This window comes from Silene latifolia, chromosome 9 (assembly GCF_048544455.1).
Source record: "Silene latifolia isolate original U9 population chromosome 9, ASM4854445v1, whole genome shotgun sequence".
In the NCBI taxonomy this organism is placed as follows: Eukaryota; Viridiplantae; Streptophyta; class Magnoliopsida; order Caryophyllales; family Caryophyllaceae; genus Silene; species Silene latifolia.
In genome coordinates this window covers 203,340,373-203,357,750 of record NC_133534.1, presented here as the reverse complement: position 1 = coordinate 203,357,750, position 17,378 = coordinate 203,340,373, and the positions used below count along the sequence as shown (strand labels likewise).

The following is a 17,378-nucleotide window of genomic DNA, read 5'->3' as shown; positions in this document are numbered from 1 at the left end:
AACATCCTAGAGATTTGTTCTAGGAAATACTTTAACAAACACAACCCAAAACTACAATAACCTTTTACTATAACACAAGAGCCCAAAGGGATAAACCACAAGCGATACACAAATTGAAGCAAAAGACACTAGGAGCATTTTAGTCATTCAACATGATTATAACTAGTCACCAAATATAGAAACAAATCCAATCAAATGGAACAGTCTAAAATGGAATACGGATACAACCTACTAGAACAAAGAAAGGGAAAGACTGATTCACGGTGAACCAATCATCACTCCATGTGTTTAAGACTTCAAGTGTAATGTTAACTGTTAACTATGTAATGTAAGATCTCATCTCAAGTGATAAATGAGGGAGCGAGTTGTTATCCGGTACATGTATACAGCCTTCAGTGTCCTGCAAATCTACTCCTTCCTATTGATTCCCTAGTCACATCCCGGCCAACCTTCAACGATTACAATGCCTCTACAGTCTACTTTTTCAGAAATAAATAGTTACTTAATTTCGTTTTAAGAAAATTATACAAAAAAAAGCAGCAAATGAATAAGTTATAAGCAATACACAAATATTTATTTTCCAGAGTTTGACACCAACAAGTGACACGGCTCAGTTGTTATCTGAATCATTATCCTTTTTTCTTCGGTAAAATAGCACATAAGCAGCATTGGTCTTCACTTCATCTTCATTTATACCCATTATGTGGCTATCATCGAAGTTGTACCACCGGATCTCATCTAAAAGCTACAACACCACAGTTTAGGGTCAGACACGAGCATGAAAATAGCATAAACATAAAGACAATAGAAAGAAGACCATCCTGACTGTCGTCAACAGTGACAACACCACCACCACAACGACAATAATAATAATATGAGTAACAGCTATGCAGTCACAGGTTATATATATTAATGAGTAGCACTATAATATGGGATGACAATCAAACATCAGACTAACAATACAAGTCAACCACTAAACCTCAATGCAACAAAAAATAGATGTGCATTTCATATCAAACATTTACGCTGACATGTTGACAATTAACAATTTGACATCCATACTGACCTCATAGACGGTGAGAACTGAACTGGAGTCGCATGAAACACAACCACTCAATAGTACTCAACTTGAAAGAGCAACACAACATTTTATACATATGAAGTAACATTACCTAAGTGTCTCATGGGGTTACCGAAAATGGTGAGGTAAGGGTGAGTCGGGATATACACAATCTTATCCCTGTGTTAAAAACTAAAAGAGTTTTTTTGTCACACGTTCCCCCACTTGTGAAAAGCTACCTAAACTATTTTTTCGTGTCGAACACTACCTATTATTTAACGGATTCTATCAAAAAGGAGTCAGATTTCCGTCAATTGCCATCCTTGGTCACGTGAGTTTGATGTTGAATCTGACTAGCTCCCCCTTTTTCTTCTCTGTTTCTTTCTTCTATGTTCATTTGCCTCAAAAAATTTCCCATTATTACTCATACATTTGTTGGTTGCCTTCTAAATTCATGGGAATTGAAGAAATGGGGACTTGTTTGTTGCCTAATTCATGGGGAGTGGAACTTACCATGAAACTCCAATTCCTACGTAATGTAGTCACTATCTTATTATTCATTTACAGATTTCTGTTTTTGTTTTTTTCAGTCCAGTACCAACCCTCCAAAATCACCGTTCTTTAATATTATGAGCATTCTAGTTGCTTATAAATTTGGCTTGTGGGCAAATATTTGCATAAGCTTCCAATCCTTCCACACTACCATTCAATTTATAACCTCAAACACATACTAACAAATTGTTAATCACAAGATTCAACTGCTTCTATATAATGACACGTGATTGGGTTTTATAATCGAAGTAAAGCAAGACTATTTACTTATTTAAAGAAACTAGAGGAAGTTCTCCCTTAAAATGTCATTGGTGTTGATTTCAACTAGAAAATGGTACTTGATGAAAATGATAGATGAGAATAACAAAGAGATGTGGGTGGTGATTGCCTGATTGGTGAGAATACTAAAAATAGATTTTTTCCTTTTTGCTGGTGAGATGAGAGTTGAACTAAATAGAGGAGAAAATACAAAAATTCAAGTGGTCATGGTTTGTCAATGACCGAACTGGCTTTTTTTTACAGAATCCGTTAAATTGTAGTGTCTCGCAAACGTTAAATAGTAGTAGGTACTGGGAAGAGTTCGACAATATAGAAAAATTACACGTAGTTCTTCACAAAGTGGGGATATTAGGTAGTATTTGACAGAAAACTCAAAACTATATGTTGACAACACAAAGGTCATTTCTAGATAACCCACAAATTAACCTGCGTGGAGAATTGCACATAACACAACCAATTTGATGAGCCATTTTGATTTATGTCTGACGGTCAATTGTGTGGGTGATCTCAACGAGTCTTTTTACTCCATTGGAAATGAAGACAGTGCCATTATAGATTATATGGTCAAAGTTGGCATTTGATGGTGAGCAAAGTCAAATGGATACAATAATATTGAGATGGAGGTAGTACGAAAGTCGTATAAATGAAATGTGTGTAATAAAAAACGTTTCAGCATAGAAACAAGTAGACTAACCTTAATGTGAGCAGTGTAATGGCCACTACCCATGCTTCCATAGTGGTTGATTAAAGCATATAGTTCATATAGTTGGGGTTCTGAGACATTCTTGTTGGCAACATACTTTGTTAAATCAAGATCATGAAGAGGAAAGTTGACAACTGTGTCTAGCTTGTGCTTGAGAGACCTATTATACGAAAACCGCTTTAGATGAATGACTAACACTTCAGGCAATCTCCACAAATCTAGCTTCTTGCTAGCCTGCCGCCGCTCTTCACACTGCGGGCATTTCCTGCATATATTCACAATTTTTTAAGAAAATAAGTGCGCTACGATGTGAAGAGCAAGTAACATGGAACAAATTTAATTAGTCGAAATATGATCAAAAGGGACCCTGATCTCAGATTCCTAGTCAGGGGATGCTAATGTAATGATCCTCCAGGATAAATCCAAAGCACGATTACAAAAGGATCGACCACTCCACAATTCGGAGGAAATGATTCGGAAGAAGATTGGTAATTTTATTGAGCTTAACACTGAAGATTACAAGAACAACTCGCTGTTGAGCGGAAAGATTGAAATTTGAGACAACCACAGAGATTAATCCCTTGTTTTGACTTGATGGATTTAAAGGTAAAAGGAGAAACGGGAGGAGAAGGAACGTTGGAAATTCAAATTTAAAATTAAAGGAATTCATGCAACAAACATACAGCAAGCAAGGTGCAAAACCGCAAATAGGAAAAAGGGTAAATGCAGATAGAAGGAGAGGAAACCAACCACATATCAGGTTCAGAAACGAGGGGCTCTTCACGCAGAAAAGCTTCCAGGCAGCTATACAAAGAAAGAGGTTCGGTACGAGCTTTCTTAGCGGGAGCTCCATTTTTGCAGACTTCCGGCAAATTCTCCAAGTAAGACGTATCATACTTTGTCAGGAGTTCCTTTGACCAATTGATAAATACTAGTAGAGATTTTGATGACGTGGTTATTTTCACTGGTTTTTCTTCACCCACTGTCAGATCAATACATGCATTATTTTCATCAACCAACTGAAGAGGCAATTTCGCAGGTGAAGAGGTTTCAGTGTTCATCTCTTTCGGAGAAGCAGGCAAAGCTTCATGTCCTTTGCTGGAGTCAAACGATGAATGAGCAGCGGGTGACATGTCATCAACTGGTTCTATGCATTCTCCTTTCAACAATGGAGATAACAAAGTCCGCACCATTGATTGGACATCACCTCTTGTTGTAACATCAGTACACGAAACAGGTGATACTAACGGAGTTCCGTATGGTTTCCATCCCTTTGAATTTTCACTGCAATAACAGAAAGCGGGAGCAGAAATAAAATGTTACGGATCTTTTGCGACATTGCAAACGAGACTTTTATGTCCATACTACTCGGACATAAATATTGATACAGTGCATGATGGCACAAAAGACCTTTACGACGGCACCTTTTTTTGCAACGATATACTTCCACATTCAAACCATGATATCTAATTCTAAGCCCCAAGAGGTAGGGCAAGAGAGAAATAATATGAAAAGGAGATGCAAATCAGGAAAATGAATATTAGCAGCACATCAACATGAGGGATAGGCAAACTATTCGTCATAATAGCCAATGGGAATGTTATTTCTCAAGCGGAAAATTTTTTTTTCTCAAAAAGATGAGCACTGAAACAATTCATAAATGAACCCTTCAGTCATCTTCATGCCAATTGTATTCCCCTGCTTGGTCTCCGTAGGAACAAACAAAATCGCCAAAAGAATAAACATGATAGAATTTAGCACAATTCAGACAGCAATCAACTTTCCCTGATTTCACTCAACAATATTGATGAGTGCTCAAAGCCGATAGCCTTCCTATTCTCATCTCTATTCTGACTTCAAATCTGAGCTGAATTATTTCGTCTCTTGAATTGAGTATAATTACAACTATATAAACAACGATGAGAAGAAATAGGAATTTATGAAGTCAGGAGGACTATAAGCAAACTGAAAATTTTCTCCAGAAATATGAAACTAAGGGGGTTCACAACACCGGAAATAATAGGAGTCGATTAAAATAATGCTTTTACAACAGTCAGCAGTTGAAAAAAGAGTAAACTATATACATTGTCTAGTGTCTATTAAATTGGTCAGCCAGCATTTTCCATTTTTAAACTACAAAATACTCCTTCTAAAGGTACATGGAATAGGAATTTGAAAGTTCATGATAGCTGGCTATGACGCTATTATTCTGGAAAAAGACTACATATAAAACAAGGAAGATCGATGGCAAAATACCTATGAAATTAATAGCATACACATGTACATCGTTCAAGTGATAATACTGATGACGACAATTAACAATAAAGACGATAGTAGATGAATAACATACTTCTCTTCACGACGATGAATAAGCTGAAGAAATATTATTCCTTTCACCGGCATGGGAATTTTATACGCAGCAAGATGATCGTCATCTTTAATGGTTGACAATGATGTCAACGGATCTTCCAAAAAACGGTGAATCAAATGGTTTTGTATCTATACAAAGCACATTTGATGGATTAGCAAACATGAGTGTGAATGGTTCAATGACATGCCCCGTATAGAATTGAATTGTGAAGTGGTCACCTCTGCCAGTAAAAGTTTCTCATTAGGCTTTAAGGAACAAGCGCCACTAAGTGCCTGAATCAAGTCCCTGCATCTACCTTGCTTTGGAACAGTCACAGTGCATACATTTGGCAGCAAACTTCCATCGCTACTGAAGATGGTTACAGTCAAAGTGCGTGTAATGGTAGACTGGAGGGGTAAAGAAAGATACATGAATGGATCAAATGTGACCGAAATCTTTGCGCACACAGGACAGACCAGAGTTGACTTGTATTGGCCCTGTCAAAAGAAGATGTTAGAAATTATTATGAGACCTGAAGTGAGCTCATTCGATTTAACAAGAAGTCAATTGTAAAGGCAGCTTTCCGGAGAAAGGTGTTATAACATACGGAGTATTTGTTAAAATGAACCAAGACTATAGATCTGACAGCAATTAAATTTTGCAAACAAATTGATATTATTAACAAATCTAATCGTAAATTTCACCCTCCCATATTACACGGAAGGAATTGCACCGAATCCCCCTATAACTAAAAGAATAAGTGAGCTGGGAGTTTTCCCGGTCAATTGTCTTAGCAAGGATTGGGCCTTCATTAAATGATCATTCTAAAACATTATGGCCCCACATGTTTAGGCTTTCTATACTAAAACGTATCCGAGATGAATGTTGTTGCACAAGAAATGACGGATCTTTTTCTACTATACATAAAAGTTGAATATGACAGATATTTCTCTATTAAACCAGTAACTATTGTATAAGACGGTCTCACATTATGAAAATGTCCCGTCGTATAAAAGACAGGTCATATAGTCATATATTAGCAGCAAATGATTTTTTTTTACAGAAAAAGATCGTCCCACGGTATAAGACCATCTTACTATTTGTGCTATTAAAATAAATATATGACCTTTAAAATGACAAATTTGTTTTTGTAAGGTCTTATATATAAAAGTTGGTTTTTTAAAAGTCCTATCTCCTATGCATAAAAGTTGGATATCACAAATTGCAATGAAATATAATTTTTTTTAACACGAATGATAAGGCAAGACGAACCATTTTTATAGAAAAAATTAAAAATTGTTTATTTTATACTAATAAAAAAGTTGTTTTTTTACACATTGAGAGTTAAGACCGTCTCACATTGTAAGACGTTTTTTTATTTGAGAAAACATTGTAAGACATTTTCACGCAATAGATATACCAACTTTAATAACTAAATCTCTATAAAAAAATAACCTAAATACCGTGCATTAGCACAGGATCTAGACTAGTATTAAAACAAACGAGCTCAAGGTCAAATCATCAATTGATCATATTACGAAACACAATTAACAAGCTTACTCTTTTTCTAGAAGCGAGGCTACTCCTGGTTCTACTTATTTTGAAATTAAGCTACACAACTTTAGTAGATGGAGTGAACTACTGAAGAGAGCACAGCTCAAATATTATAATAGATAAGCCACCAAATGGCACCACCAAACTGTTGACCAAAGAGACATTTGTTATATAGTTCATCAAGCAAAAGGTTAGGAAAGCTATTATAATACAGAGATCTTCCTTCCATATGTTGTATGTAGTTTAGAACAGTTTTCAAAAAGGTGACTTTCATGAATAGCTACACTCAGACATCAAGCTACCACAAAGACTATCCCATGCTGCTGGTACTACTACTACTACTAGTAGTGGTGGTAGTGGTGGTAGTAGTAGTAGTGGTGGTGGTGGTGGTGGTAGAAATGTGCTGAACAATACCTGGCAAACATCAACAATTATAGAATCATTACGAGCTTTATGATTTGCCCAATACTCATCTGCAACTTCTTCGTCGGGTCGGCCATCTGCATCTCTTGATTGCACATAAGGTTTATCTTTGACACGATTCAAATCTTCATGCAATCCATCCAGCAGAAACGCTAGAAGTTCCTGAAATATGACACCGATAAGCAACCCAGTTTGACAAGGGCGGGCAAATATTACCGGTAATATAAACAAACCTGTGAATCATGCTGATTAAATCCACTGAACTGGGGAGCAAAGCGGGAAAGCTTCGCTTTAAATGCGCGAGGAGCTACAGGTGCTCGTCCTGGAGCCCAAAGTTTTCTGAGCAGTTCACCAAATGCAAGAGCCAGCTCTCCCTGGAATGAAATCATACGTTTAAACTCTACATGCAGAAAGAAATTCAAACCAAGAAACCCTCAAGGGCTTCAAAGCTCAATTACACAGCATATTGCACATTACTCCACTAATCTTTTTTATTATAATATTCACAGACTAATAATTTTCATTTCCAATAGAGCCAAAGTTTTGTTATTCTTTGCTTTGGTGGATTTTTTCATGGAATAAAGCAAAATGAGCCACTAAATGGTTGTGTTTCTCTTAATTATAATGTAGTGGATGCACATTTCTCGAAGCCTCTTCCAATATGGGTAATCAGGAAACAATCTCTCAGCATTGTTAAATCAAAGTTAAGTGTCTGACATGACAGTTGACACGTAACACGTGTCTGACACGTCGGAGAAGGACACGACGCCGTCACTTGATTCAGAAACCGTGAAAGATCTTGCACAATTAGTTGTTCTGATCCAATATACGATGTTACACAATGAAAGAAAGATCTTACTAGAGCGTAAGGAGGAACCGTCATGAATTAAAGCTTTAAAAAATTAATTAGGATGATGAATTTTGCAGTGGGAAGAAGATGGAGATACAAGGGGATTTTCATTTTCGCAGTGTATTGTGCTAGGGATGGACTGAGGGACTAAGAGCATCCACGTCCAAGAGGATGACATTCTCTTTTCTTCTCTCTCCTTCCCTAATTTTGACACCTTATTTTCTCTTTCATCTCACTCATTTTCCCTTATCTCCATCCTCTTATTTTTACTCTTATATTTTTTCCACATCAAAGAGGACCCTCTAAGGCTCTAACCCCTCCCCCCAACTATTTCTAAACAGAAAAAGAAAAAAAAAACCACTACATTCCATAAGGTAGATGATGGTTGACTAGTGGGGACAAGGGCCAATGTTGCACATCCTCTACATATGGAGGAAGTGTTCCTCTTCCTCCTTCAAAGAGGACATGTAACATTGGTTCCACGTTAAAGAGGACATCCTCTTAGAGGAGAGAGACTGCTAAGAGGATGGTCCTTCCCCTTCAATGTCTAAGGGAGTTAGGTTTATTGAGAATGACTGAAAATTAATTCAAACTTAGAATAAACAATTAATTATTTAAGGGTATTGATTTTGCAGTACCATCTTTTACTCAACGTACTCAATGCAGTACGTCTTTCCCAAACTACCCTACTCATTTTTTTGCCTTTCGTTTCTCCTCCCTTGAATTCCCCATCTCTTATCTCTCTCTCCCACCGCCGACCACCCACCACAATATTGTGCCACCACTACAACCAACCACCAGCCCCCTCTTAATCACCGCCCATCACCACCATTGCCGTCTCCCACTCACTACTCGCTATGACAATCTCTCTAATATTATTGTATTACATCAAAGAAAAATAAAAAAATTATTGTACAGAAACTCTCCATCATCCTATCATCAACCACCCTTCCCAACATCTCCGACCACCGCCCCACCGCCGACCACCCACACACCCCCACTGTCAACTTCAAACCCCTACCCCCGCCATCGATCCCAAATATACCAATCCCCAACTGCCGAATCAACTATCTTCGACCGGCAAACGCGCGCATCACTCCCTCACCACATCAAATGCACGTCTGCCGCTCTCCACCACTAAGTATGCCGGTCACATATGAGTTGTCCTTCCCGCCGCCGTCCACCCTGCCACAAGTCCGCCACACAACCAATATCTAACCTTAAACACAAAACCCTAAAAAAATTAAACAAATCTTAAAAAACACAGAGGAATTCATTAAATTGATTAGTAATTTGCAACTAATGAATCAAATACATTCTACGATTAAATTATGATCCATAATTGAAGAAATTGATTAATTTTAGAGGTTGTGTAATTAGAAAATAGGACGATTGGGTTTGGAGTTCTTTTTAGTTATGGGTATACAAATGGAAAATTTGGAGCCAAAATACTGCATTCTAAGTTGGGTAAAATGCGTACTGCGAAAATAAACTAAGTTGTTTGATACTTCTTTTGTTTCTCTACCGCGAAGGCATGTCGGCATTGTCCTTTCATTTTTATGAAAAAGGCAAGTTGACAGGGTTTGGTCTTTCTTTGAGGGTTACCGAATTCATAATACGCATAATTCGAATCCGCAATTCGCTAAAAATGGGGAATTCAATACGCAAAGTAGTGTCAACACTCTGACACATGTCCGAGTAACACAGTTTAAAGTCAACTTTAAACATATGAGCTCTCGCCTCTTTTTTTCTCCTCTCACTTTCAATCCACTATGACTAAATTTTATACCTCATTCTCATTGTCAACATCTTTGTTCAGTTCATAAAAGTTCTTCGTTAAGTTCAGTAAAGTCCAACTCCTATAAGTTCAATTCAGATCCTAAAAGTTAAGTTTAGAATAATTCGGGAACTTTAAGTTAATTTATACATTATTCTTTAAAAACCGATGCAAAAAAAATCAGACATTAATTGTTCGCTACATACACTATTCTTTAAAAAAAAATAACCTCACGTTAATTATTCGCTACGTACATTATAGTTGTTGGGTTTTGATGATTGTTGGGTTCAATCAGCAAGATGAATGAAACGATAGTGTTTAGGCACTTGGCAAGTACAAAGTTAAATTCCTCAAAAGTCTTACACCACAATGCAAACATAAATTTGTTGCTTCCCTAAAACTTTGCAAATAAGAAAAAGCTGATCCCTCACAAGTCTTAAAGCACGTGTTTAAACACTTAGCAAATACAGATGCGAAAAAGTGAATGGGTTTGGTCTATTATTATTACGTAAAGATGATAATAACAATTATTAAATTAAGTTAAAGTTCAGATCTTATAAGTTCAGTTTAGAAAAGTTCAAATTTATATGTTCAGTTCAGAAAAGTTAAGATCCAATAAGTTCAATTCAGAAAAGTTCAGATCCAATAATTACAGAAAAGTTCGGCTGCTATACGTTCAATTCAAATCAAGTTCAATTCCGAAAAGTTCTGATCTTATAAGTTCGTTCAGAAAAGTTCAGCAAAATTAAGTCCAAAAGAACAGGACCATAGAAGAGGATGAAGTAGAAGTGTAGCTGAGGTTTTAGTGGGCAGCAGAATTATGTTTTAGCGGGTGCTTCATTCTGTAACAGTAATATAGTGTACTGTACTGCTATGGTCCATAAATCCTTGGTGAACTCTTAACTTCTCTCATAGTCTCATCTATCTTATTCGCTTTTTCTATTCTCGTGTCTATCACTTTCCTGGTAACACTAATATCAATATTCATATTAAGAACCCTAGGAGTTATCTTTACGGTTTTGGGGGGCCCTCAGGAGTCCCCGGGTCCTAGCATTTGAAATTTTAAGAATCTGACACTTGGATCTGTACCCGTGTCAGATCCTCGTACTCGAGGCCGAGCATCATAGGATAATATTATAGAGAGAGAGAGAGAGAGAGAGAGTCAAAAAATTTTACTATAAAAAGGGAAATTTGAAGAGAGCTGGAAAAAGAAAAAAAAAAGCCATATGGAGAGGAACAATATGACATAAATCAAATAACTAAAACGAGGTATTCAATTTCGATTGGACTAGATTACAAGTATCAGACACAATCTCACACAGCTATTTGTGTATCAGACTCAATAATTGTTCTGTGAAGGGAAAAAAAGTCACGATTTGTTTAAACTAAAGTTTCAAGTGCCGACACGAGTACCTTCAGATAAAATGAAGAGTCTGAACCACATAGCATGGGATAATAGCCAATCAAAAACACTGCTCCAAGCAGCGTATAACAGCTCATTAGAAGGAATAGGGTATAATGGTCAAACAGAAATGCAAAAAGAGAAACTGAATACAACAAGAGTAAAACACTTACCACCATGCCCATAGGGTTCTGCCAGTTAATTTCACCACTGTAATCTTCCCGAAAGTAGTTAGCAAACTCGGGTGTATGAACAAGGCACTGTATGGCACTATTCATAAAGCAAGTATTCCCAAGATTTAGAAGCCCAGTAAGACCCATAGCAACACCTCTTGTGGTAACACCACTCGTCTCTCGCACACTGTTCGATTCCTGCAACGGAGATGTCAGACCCTGACTTTGCGACATCTCCAAATTGCCATTTCTAAATACGCCTTTGGTCGCAGACAAACCTCCAGCAATAGATAAGCCAGACTTGGATGGCTCTAGAAGAAAAGAGGTTGATTGTTTCCCAGAAGGATCATTCTGCCTCGCAGCATTTGCAGTATTATTAATAACCTCAACCAAAATCTGTGAAACAACAAGGAGACAAGCACAGGGAACATTCCCAAAATTAATGCGAAAAAGTTGGCAGATAACTGTAATACCAAGTATAATATGATGAACTTTCATGGCTATACGGACTAGGAAATTTGAGCATCACAAAGAGATTACCCACTTCTTGATCCATCTGAATATTAGCATCATCAAGAGTTTTGTCATTGTCATTAGGCAACACATGTTTCTTCTGCCCATAAAAGTCATAAACACGTATCTGAAATAGAATATCAAGTGGCTTATCAGTAACGTGAATAAATCATATACTTTAGGCTCTAGAGGCCCCCTAACCTCTAGCGTACAATTTCTCTTTAAACTAAGCACCAAAGGGAATGTGAAGTGAACAGTAATTCAGAAAAGGAGGGGATATAAACAGTACTTGCTCAGAGTGGAGGTCGAAAATCTCACGGACACGCCTGTGAAGCTCCCTGATCGTTTCCTGGCCGTCAAAATGATAGAATTATCAAAAAAACAGGCAATGTATGTCATTTTGGGTGGAAGAGATGACAGGTAATGTAATTGTTGGCTTTATCTGAAGATAAAAACAATGTAACACATTAGCAAAGTTTACCTTTTTGCTTATTCTTACGGTAAAACGATCACCTTTAGGCATTAGAAGTAGCTGAAGACGCAGAGGATAGACTTCTATGGTCAATTCCATTTGGCTGAGACCAGAATTGATTACTTTCCTTGCCAGTGTTGGGCCACCTCCATACCTACAGCCAGAGAACAAGAAAAACAAATTGAAAGCCCTCTCTAAGAATTGCTTACATGTTCTTCATCAGGACTTTGTCACTAGAACACTTGTGAGTAACCATTAGTCAGGTTGGTACCACAATGGTAAAAGACTTACTAGCAAGACATGCCTCATAGACTAAAGCCTAATTTCAACCACATGACAATTAGACCTTCATCATTATACAGCCCCAAGTGTTGGGCTGTAAAATAATGTCACGTTCAAAAGATGAATGTGGCAAAAGATATGTATGCTACGATGGTTGTGTAACCATACAAAGAAGGATTGACTCGGAAATTAAAAGGTTAGGACAATATGAGGCTAAATAATTCAGGGATGCATAAGATTGCAAGGGATGGAGGAAGACGTAATGAAACATAAATAAAGGAAAACCTAATAAAACATAGATAAAGGTTCCGAGGAATTGGAGAATATATGGCGCTGGAGAGGACAATATGGAGGCATAAGTGTAGACAATGGAGTTTGATTCTACCTACTTTTTTACTATCATAATTACTATTGTACATTTATTTATTTTATTTCTGATGTTAATAACTATGGAGGCAAAGAATAATAAGTTTTCTTGCTTTAAGACTTTCATAGCTTTAAGTTTAGATTAATTTTTTTATCATGTTCCTCTTCCCTTTTACATGACTAACAAAATTTCAGAAAAATATGCGGAGAGATCTTTCTCAACAGGCTGCATCCTTCGCTCAAGCAAAAAGCCAATAAAAGATTTACATGACTAACAATAATTATTTGTACATATTGGCAAGCTTAAGTACACTGAAAATGTGAAAAGAAATTTACAATCATTAATAGCTCCGTCGTTTTAATTTGGAGTTTGGACAGCTACACTAGGCCTAGAACCATACTATTGCTAATTCCCTTTTTCAAACAAATTTGACAAAACTGATTAAGCAAGATATTTTGATAAACATTTGGAAATATAATGACAGAATAATGTGCTAAAACTGTTTTATTTATCGTAATTGTCGCTTCTTACCATTGACTATGAAACTCTCATTCGTTCCTTACTACTAAAACAGTAGTAATTGCATAAGACGGTCTCACACTGTGAGACGGTCCCATTATGCAAAAAGATAACCTATTTATTAGCAATAAATGAACAAAAGTGGACCGTCTCACATGTGAGACCGTCTTACACTATAATTTGTGCTACTAAAAATTTTGTTGCTTGTCAAGGATAGAGCAAAAAGTCTATTTAGATAAACTGGCCTTGAAAGTGAAAAATAAAAGATACATCAATAAACAACTGATCCCACTGCTAAATCATAATGTAATTCTAAAACCATTTTAGTATGGTGAAGGTCTAATCCCGATGTTGCGGTCTTCTTTTAAATTTAAATTGATGTATCAGTATAGACATAAATAAAAAAATAGCAAGGGCACTTAGAAGGTTCCCAAGTTATTAGTAGAACAGTTTTAAATGCTTGTGACTAGCAACTTACCAAGAGTGCAACTGCATCCAAACTTCTTCAGGCAATAACACATAATCACGACCTTCCACCAAAGTATCGTGGAGCTCAGATGCACTACAGTCCACAGATGCAGCATCATATATCAGATTCTTATTATCGATATTTGGCGGTCTCTTCGAATTACATGCAACAGCAGAATCTATGCTATGTCCATCACTCACAACTGGCGTTTGCTCTTGGTATACATAGTCAAGCCAGTTCTGCCACCATCTGTGATAAACAAGAGAAGGACAAAACATTACCAATCAGGTCCTAATAAACCAAAACTGGTATCTTAGACTAGTTGTTAAACCTAGTAAAGTCCGATTCCAATTGCTTTGTAATAGGCCTTTGAGTGGGGTACTAAATGACCATGCCAATTAAAATCAATTAAACGAACATCCTCCTCTCTGCTTCGCATGCCATTTAAATTCAATAAAACTATCATCCCCTCCCTGTTTCGCAGAGAAAGTGTAAATAAGTTTGTGACGTTTTAATGGTGACATTGGGTATCACTTTTTCCTTGAAGTAGCAACTAATAGTCTCTTCCAATACACAGCTTTCCACAGGTTCTTTCATACGACTCGTCCTTAACAGTAATTCTATTCTATAATTTTTAAGCCATCTACATAAATGAATTTTATCGCTCATTGATCAACATAAACCAATAATATAAAGACACAAAGGGAGTTTCCTCTATGTAGAAAAGAAGACAAAGAAATGATCATGCCTCCAGGCTACCATGAAGCGTCTAATGCCAGTAAAGGGGTATTTCTCAAAGGACAACACTTGAAACCATCACACCATCTATACAATAACCTAAAGAACACGTGTTTCCATGCCCAGTAAAGGGGTATTCCTCTAAGGATGAGAAAATACGAGCCTGGGTAAGGTTTTCCAAATGGGTGAGGGCCTCAAAAAGGTGGAAGAGACGGTAATGAGCCTCTAAGACCGCGAGCCAAGATTCAAGCAGTTGGTGATTGGATTCCCTAGAGCAAGAGAAACGCATAGTCGCCTCCATCGAAAAATTGAGAAGCTCGAAAACACTTCGCACTGACGGTAAAAGGAAAAAAGGAAAAATCTTTGAGGGTCCGCAAGGTGACAGCACCTCAACCTCGTACCTAGATGGGTCAAGGGATTCAAAAGAGGTCTAGAACTTGAACTTCCGGGTAAGTAAGCACAAGGAGACGTTTAAGAGCATGTACTTCATTGGGTATGTTAAGTTGTTGATGGCTAACCAAGTACGCAGAAATTGAAGCGGACACAATCATAATAGCATCGTGGGCCAACGTCAAGAGGGTTCTAAGGGATCTGTTCGACCCCGAGAACACGGATGTTGTTGCTGAGCGGAAGTCGAAGGGTGTGAAAGTGTGAAGCACACTGACTCGATCCGACAACTTGCCGACTACCACGTGGAGCGTGGTAAACTAGGAGGAACGCCCTATGATCACGGGGGGTTGGTGTTTATTAGAGTGATCCTAATGAGAAGGGGCCGCAAACTAGTTCGATTTCGGATGGGGGGCAGTTGATCCAGTTCTATCGAGGAGTCACGTGAACTCGCCCATAAGTTCCTAATCCAAGACGGGTGGCTCGGGAAGTCATGAGCATCTGCAACAAAGAAGCCATTTACGTGCTGTGTTAGAGGTCCCCCCCCAAATGGCCTAGACCCCAACAAAACTCATTTCAATGCTAAAGAGAAGTTGAAGGTGGTAGTTGAGAGCATGGATGGAGAGCTGGCTGAGTATTACCATGAGTATGAAGAGGACCCAGTTGATTACGACTTTTACGAGTACCTCGAGAATAGGTGCAATCTATAGGATCAGTCGATGACCCCATCGCGAGTGGCTCAACAGGGCTCATGTATAATAGTTGTGAATGGGAAGCAAGCTCGTGCCATGATGGCAACCCAGATTGTAAGTTGGAAAGATCCTGTCATTTGGAAAAAGGCAAATCGATTGGAATAGGTGCAAAAACCAAGAGTGGGGCAAGCTGGTGGGCGTCTATGCAGAAGTGGTCAGGGAGATCAACTTCTAAATATGGAGGACTTCAAGTTAGGATCTAAAGCGTACATTCACACTACAAAAGCCACATGCCCGACCGATGGTGCTCATGGGTTGTTTGACTGTTTGAGATCCCAATTATGGAGATGGACCATGATGGGAGGGTCCCTTAAATGTCCGCTATGTAAGCATCTCACGATTGAATTTCAGGATTATGAAGAGGGAGGTGCCACGGTGCATGCGTTTCGAGACCGAGGGGGAGGGGAACCTGCCTCGGTGTTCAACTTGTTTTGTTCCGGTGGAACCGAGAATGATGCACATCCTTCGGCTAAGTTGTTGTGTGGCCCAGGAGACGGAACAAAAGTCTACGAGGGTTTACAGACCTAGAGAAGGTCTCCAAACTTTAGCGAGTCGCGTCAGGAGGATGTGCCCAATGGCCCAATTGCATCCGCGAGAACCCACTTGACTATGACTACATGTACAATAATGGTCCAAGACAAAGTGAAAAGACGTTTAGGTGATCATCGGGGAGATCAGGAGCTAGAGGATCGTGTCAAGTGTGTTTAGTACTTTTTCTTGTTGTTGTTCTAGCAATTATGGCTATGTAAATAGGTAAGCTTAGTATTTGGAGAACGCCAAGTTTGTTGTAAGACAAAAGGCGAGAATGGCTATTCCAGATTCATAAATATGCCTAGCACTTCTCTACTACATTTGCTAATGAATAGAATGTTTAACTGTGTATTTAAGTTATGACAACCCTAGCCCCAATCAGAAAGGTTTTTTTTTTTTTTTCACGAGACGAGCAACTATGTGCATTGTCTTCAAATTTCAGTCACAACTAAGTCCGGTTTCATCATTTTGACCAAAAACCCTAGAAAACATCGTTTCTGAAACGAAAGCAGGTAATTTTCCAACGAGGTAGAAAATCATTACCTATCATATCTAAGTATCTAACCCAAGCTTCTGCATTTTAAACAAGATATATATCTGAAACAATTTATCTCTAGTAAACAAAATCAACGGCTAAAATGAATAGGCAGAATTGGGTCTAAACTGAGATGATATATCAACAAAATGAGATGAAAAAGTGAGATATAATCAGAAAAAACGAAAAAGAAGGGAAGAGAAAATAATGACCGTTGAGTGATGAGGTAGAAAGTGTCGCCTTCTTTGCTTTGAGATTCGACGGCCAACGAAATGTCTCTGATTTTCAAGCGCTCTTCTTCCGGCGACAAAGCCACCGGAAACATTCGCCTAAATGTTTCCGCCATTAAAGTGTTGGCAACCGCTGAGTCAGGGGGTTTAGTAGAGGACTCAAAGGTGAGACACAAAGGTCAATTTTTTTTTTTTTTTTTTTTTTGGTGAAGAAGTTCTAACTTGTTTATTTGAACACAAATTCTTACTCCCTCCTATTCATTCATTTTGTCCCCCTTCTATTTTGCACAAGAATTAAGAAAATGATTTTGGACCACACAAAACACTCTATTCCACTCTACCCCACATGTAATCAAATTTGGACCACACAAAAGTTACCGAAAAAGGAAAGAGGGACAAAAATCCGACTAGCTTTGATAAGGAAAGAGGGACAAAATGAATGAATAGGAGGGAGTATTTA

General features: G+C 37.9%; 1 protein-coding gene across 1 annotated transcript; it reads right to left on the bottom strand.

The window, feature by feature from the left end:
* Positions 1–306: 306 nt before the first annotated feature.
* LOC141600368 (ubiquitin carboxyl-terminal hydrolase 5) lies at positions 307–17,146 on the bottom strand. The gene is made up of 13 exons (XM_074420593.1): positions 16,901–17,146; positions 13,755–13,994; positions 12,118–12,262; positions 11,926–11,985; positions 11,668–11,763; positions 11,124–11,519; positions 7,155–7,295; positions 6,913–7,083; positions 5,184–5,441; positions 4,945–5,093; positions 3,345–3,878; positions 2,586–2,859; positions 307–745 (listed from the first exon to the last, which is right to left on the bottom strand). Exons 1-13 carry the CDS (start codon positions 17,032–17,034, stop codon positions 611–613), a joined length of 2,733 nt encoding a protein of 910 aa, XP_074276694.1. The 5' UTR covers positions 17,035–17,146; the 3' UTR covers positions 307–610.
* Between the last annotated feature and the right edge of the window lie 232 nt (positions 17,147–17,378).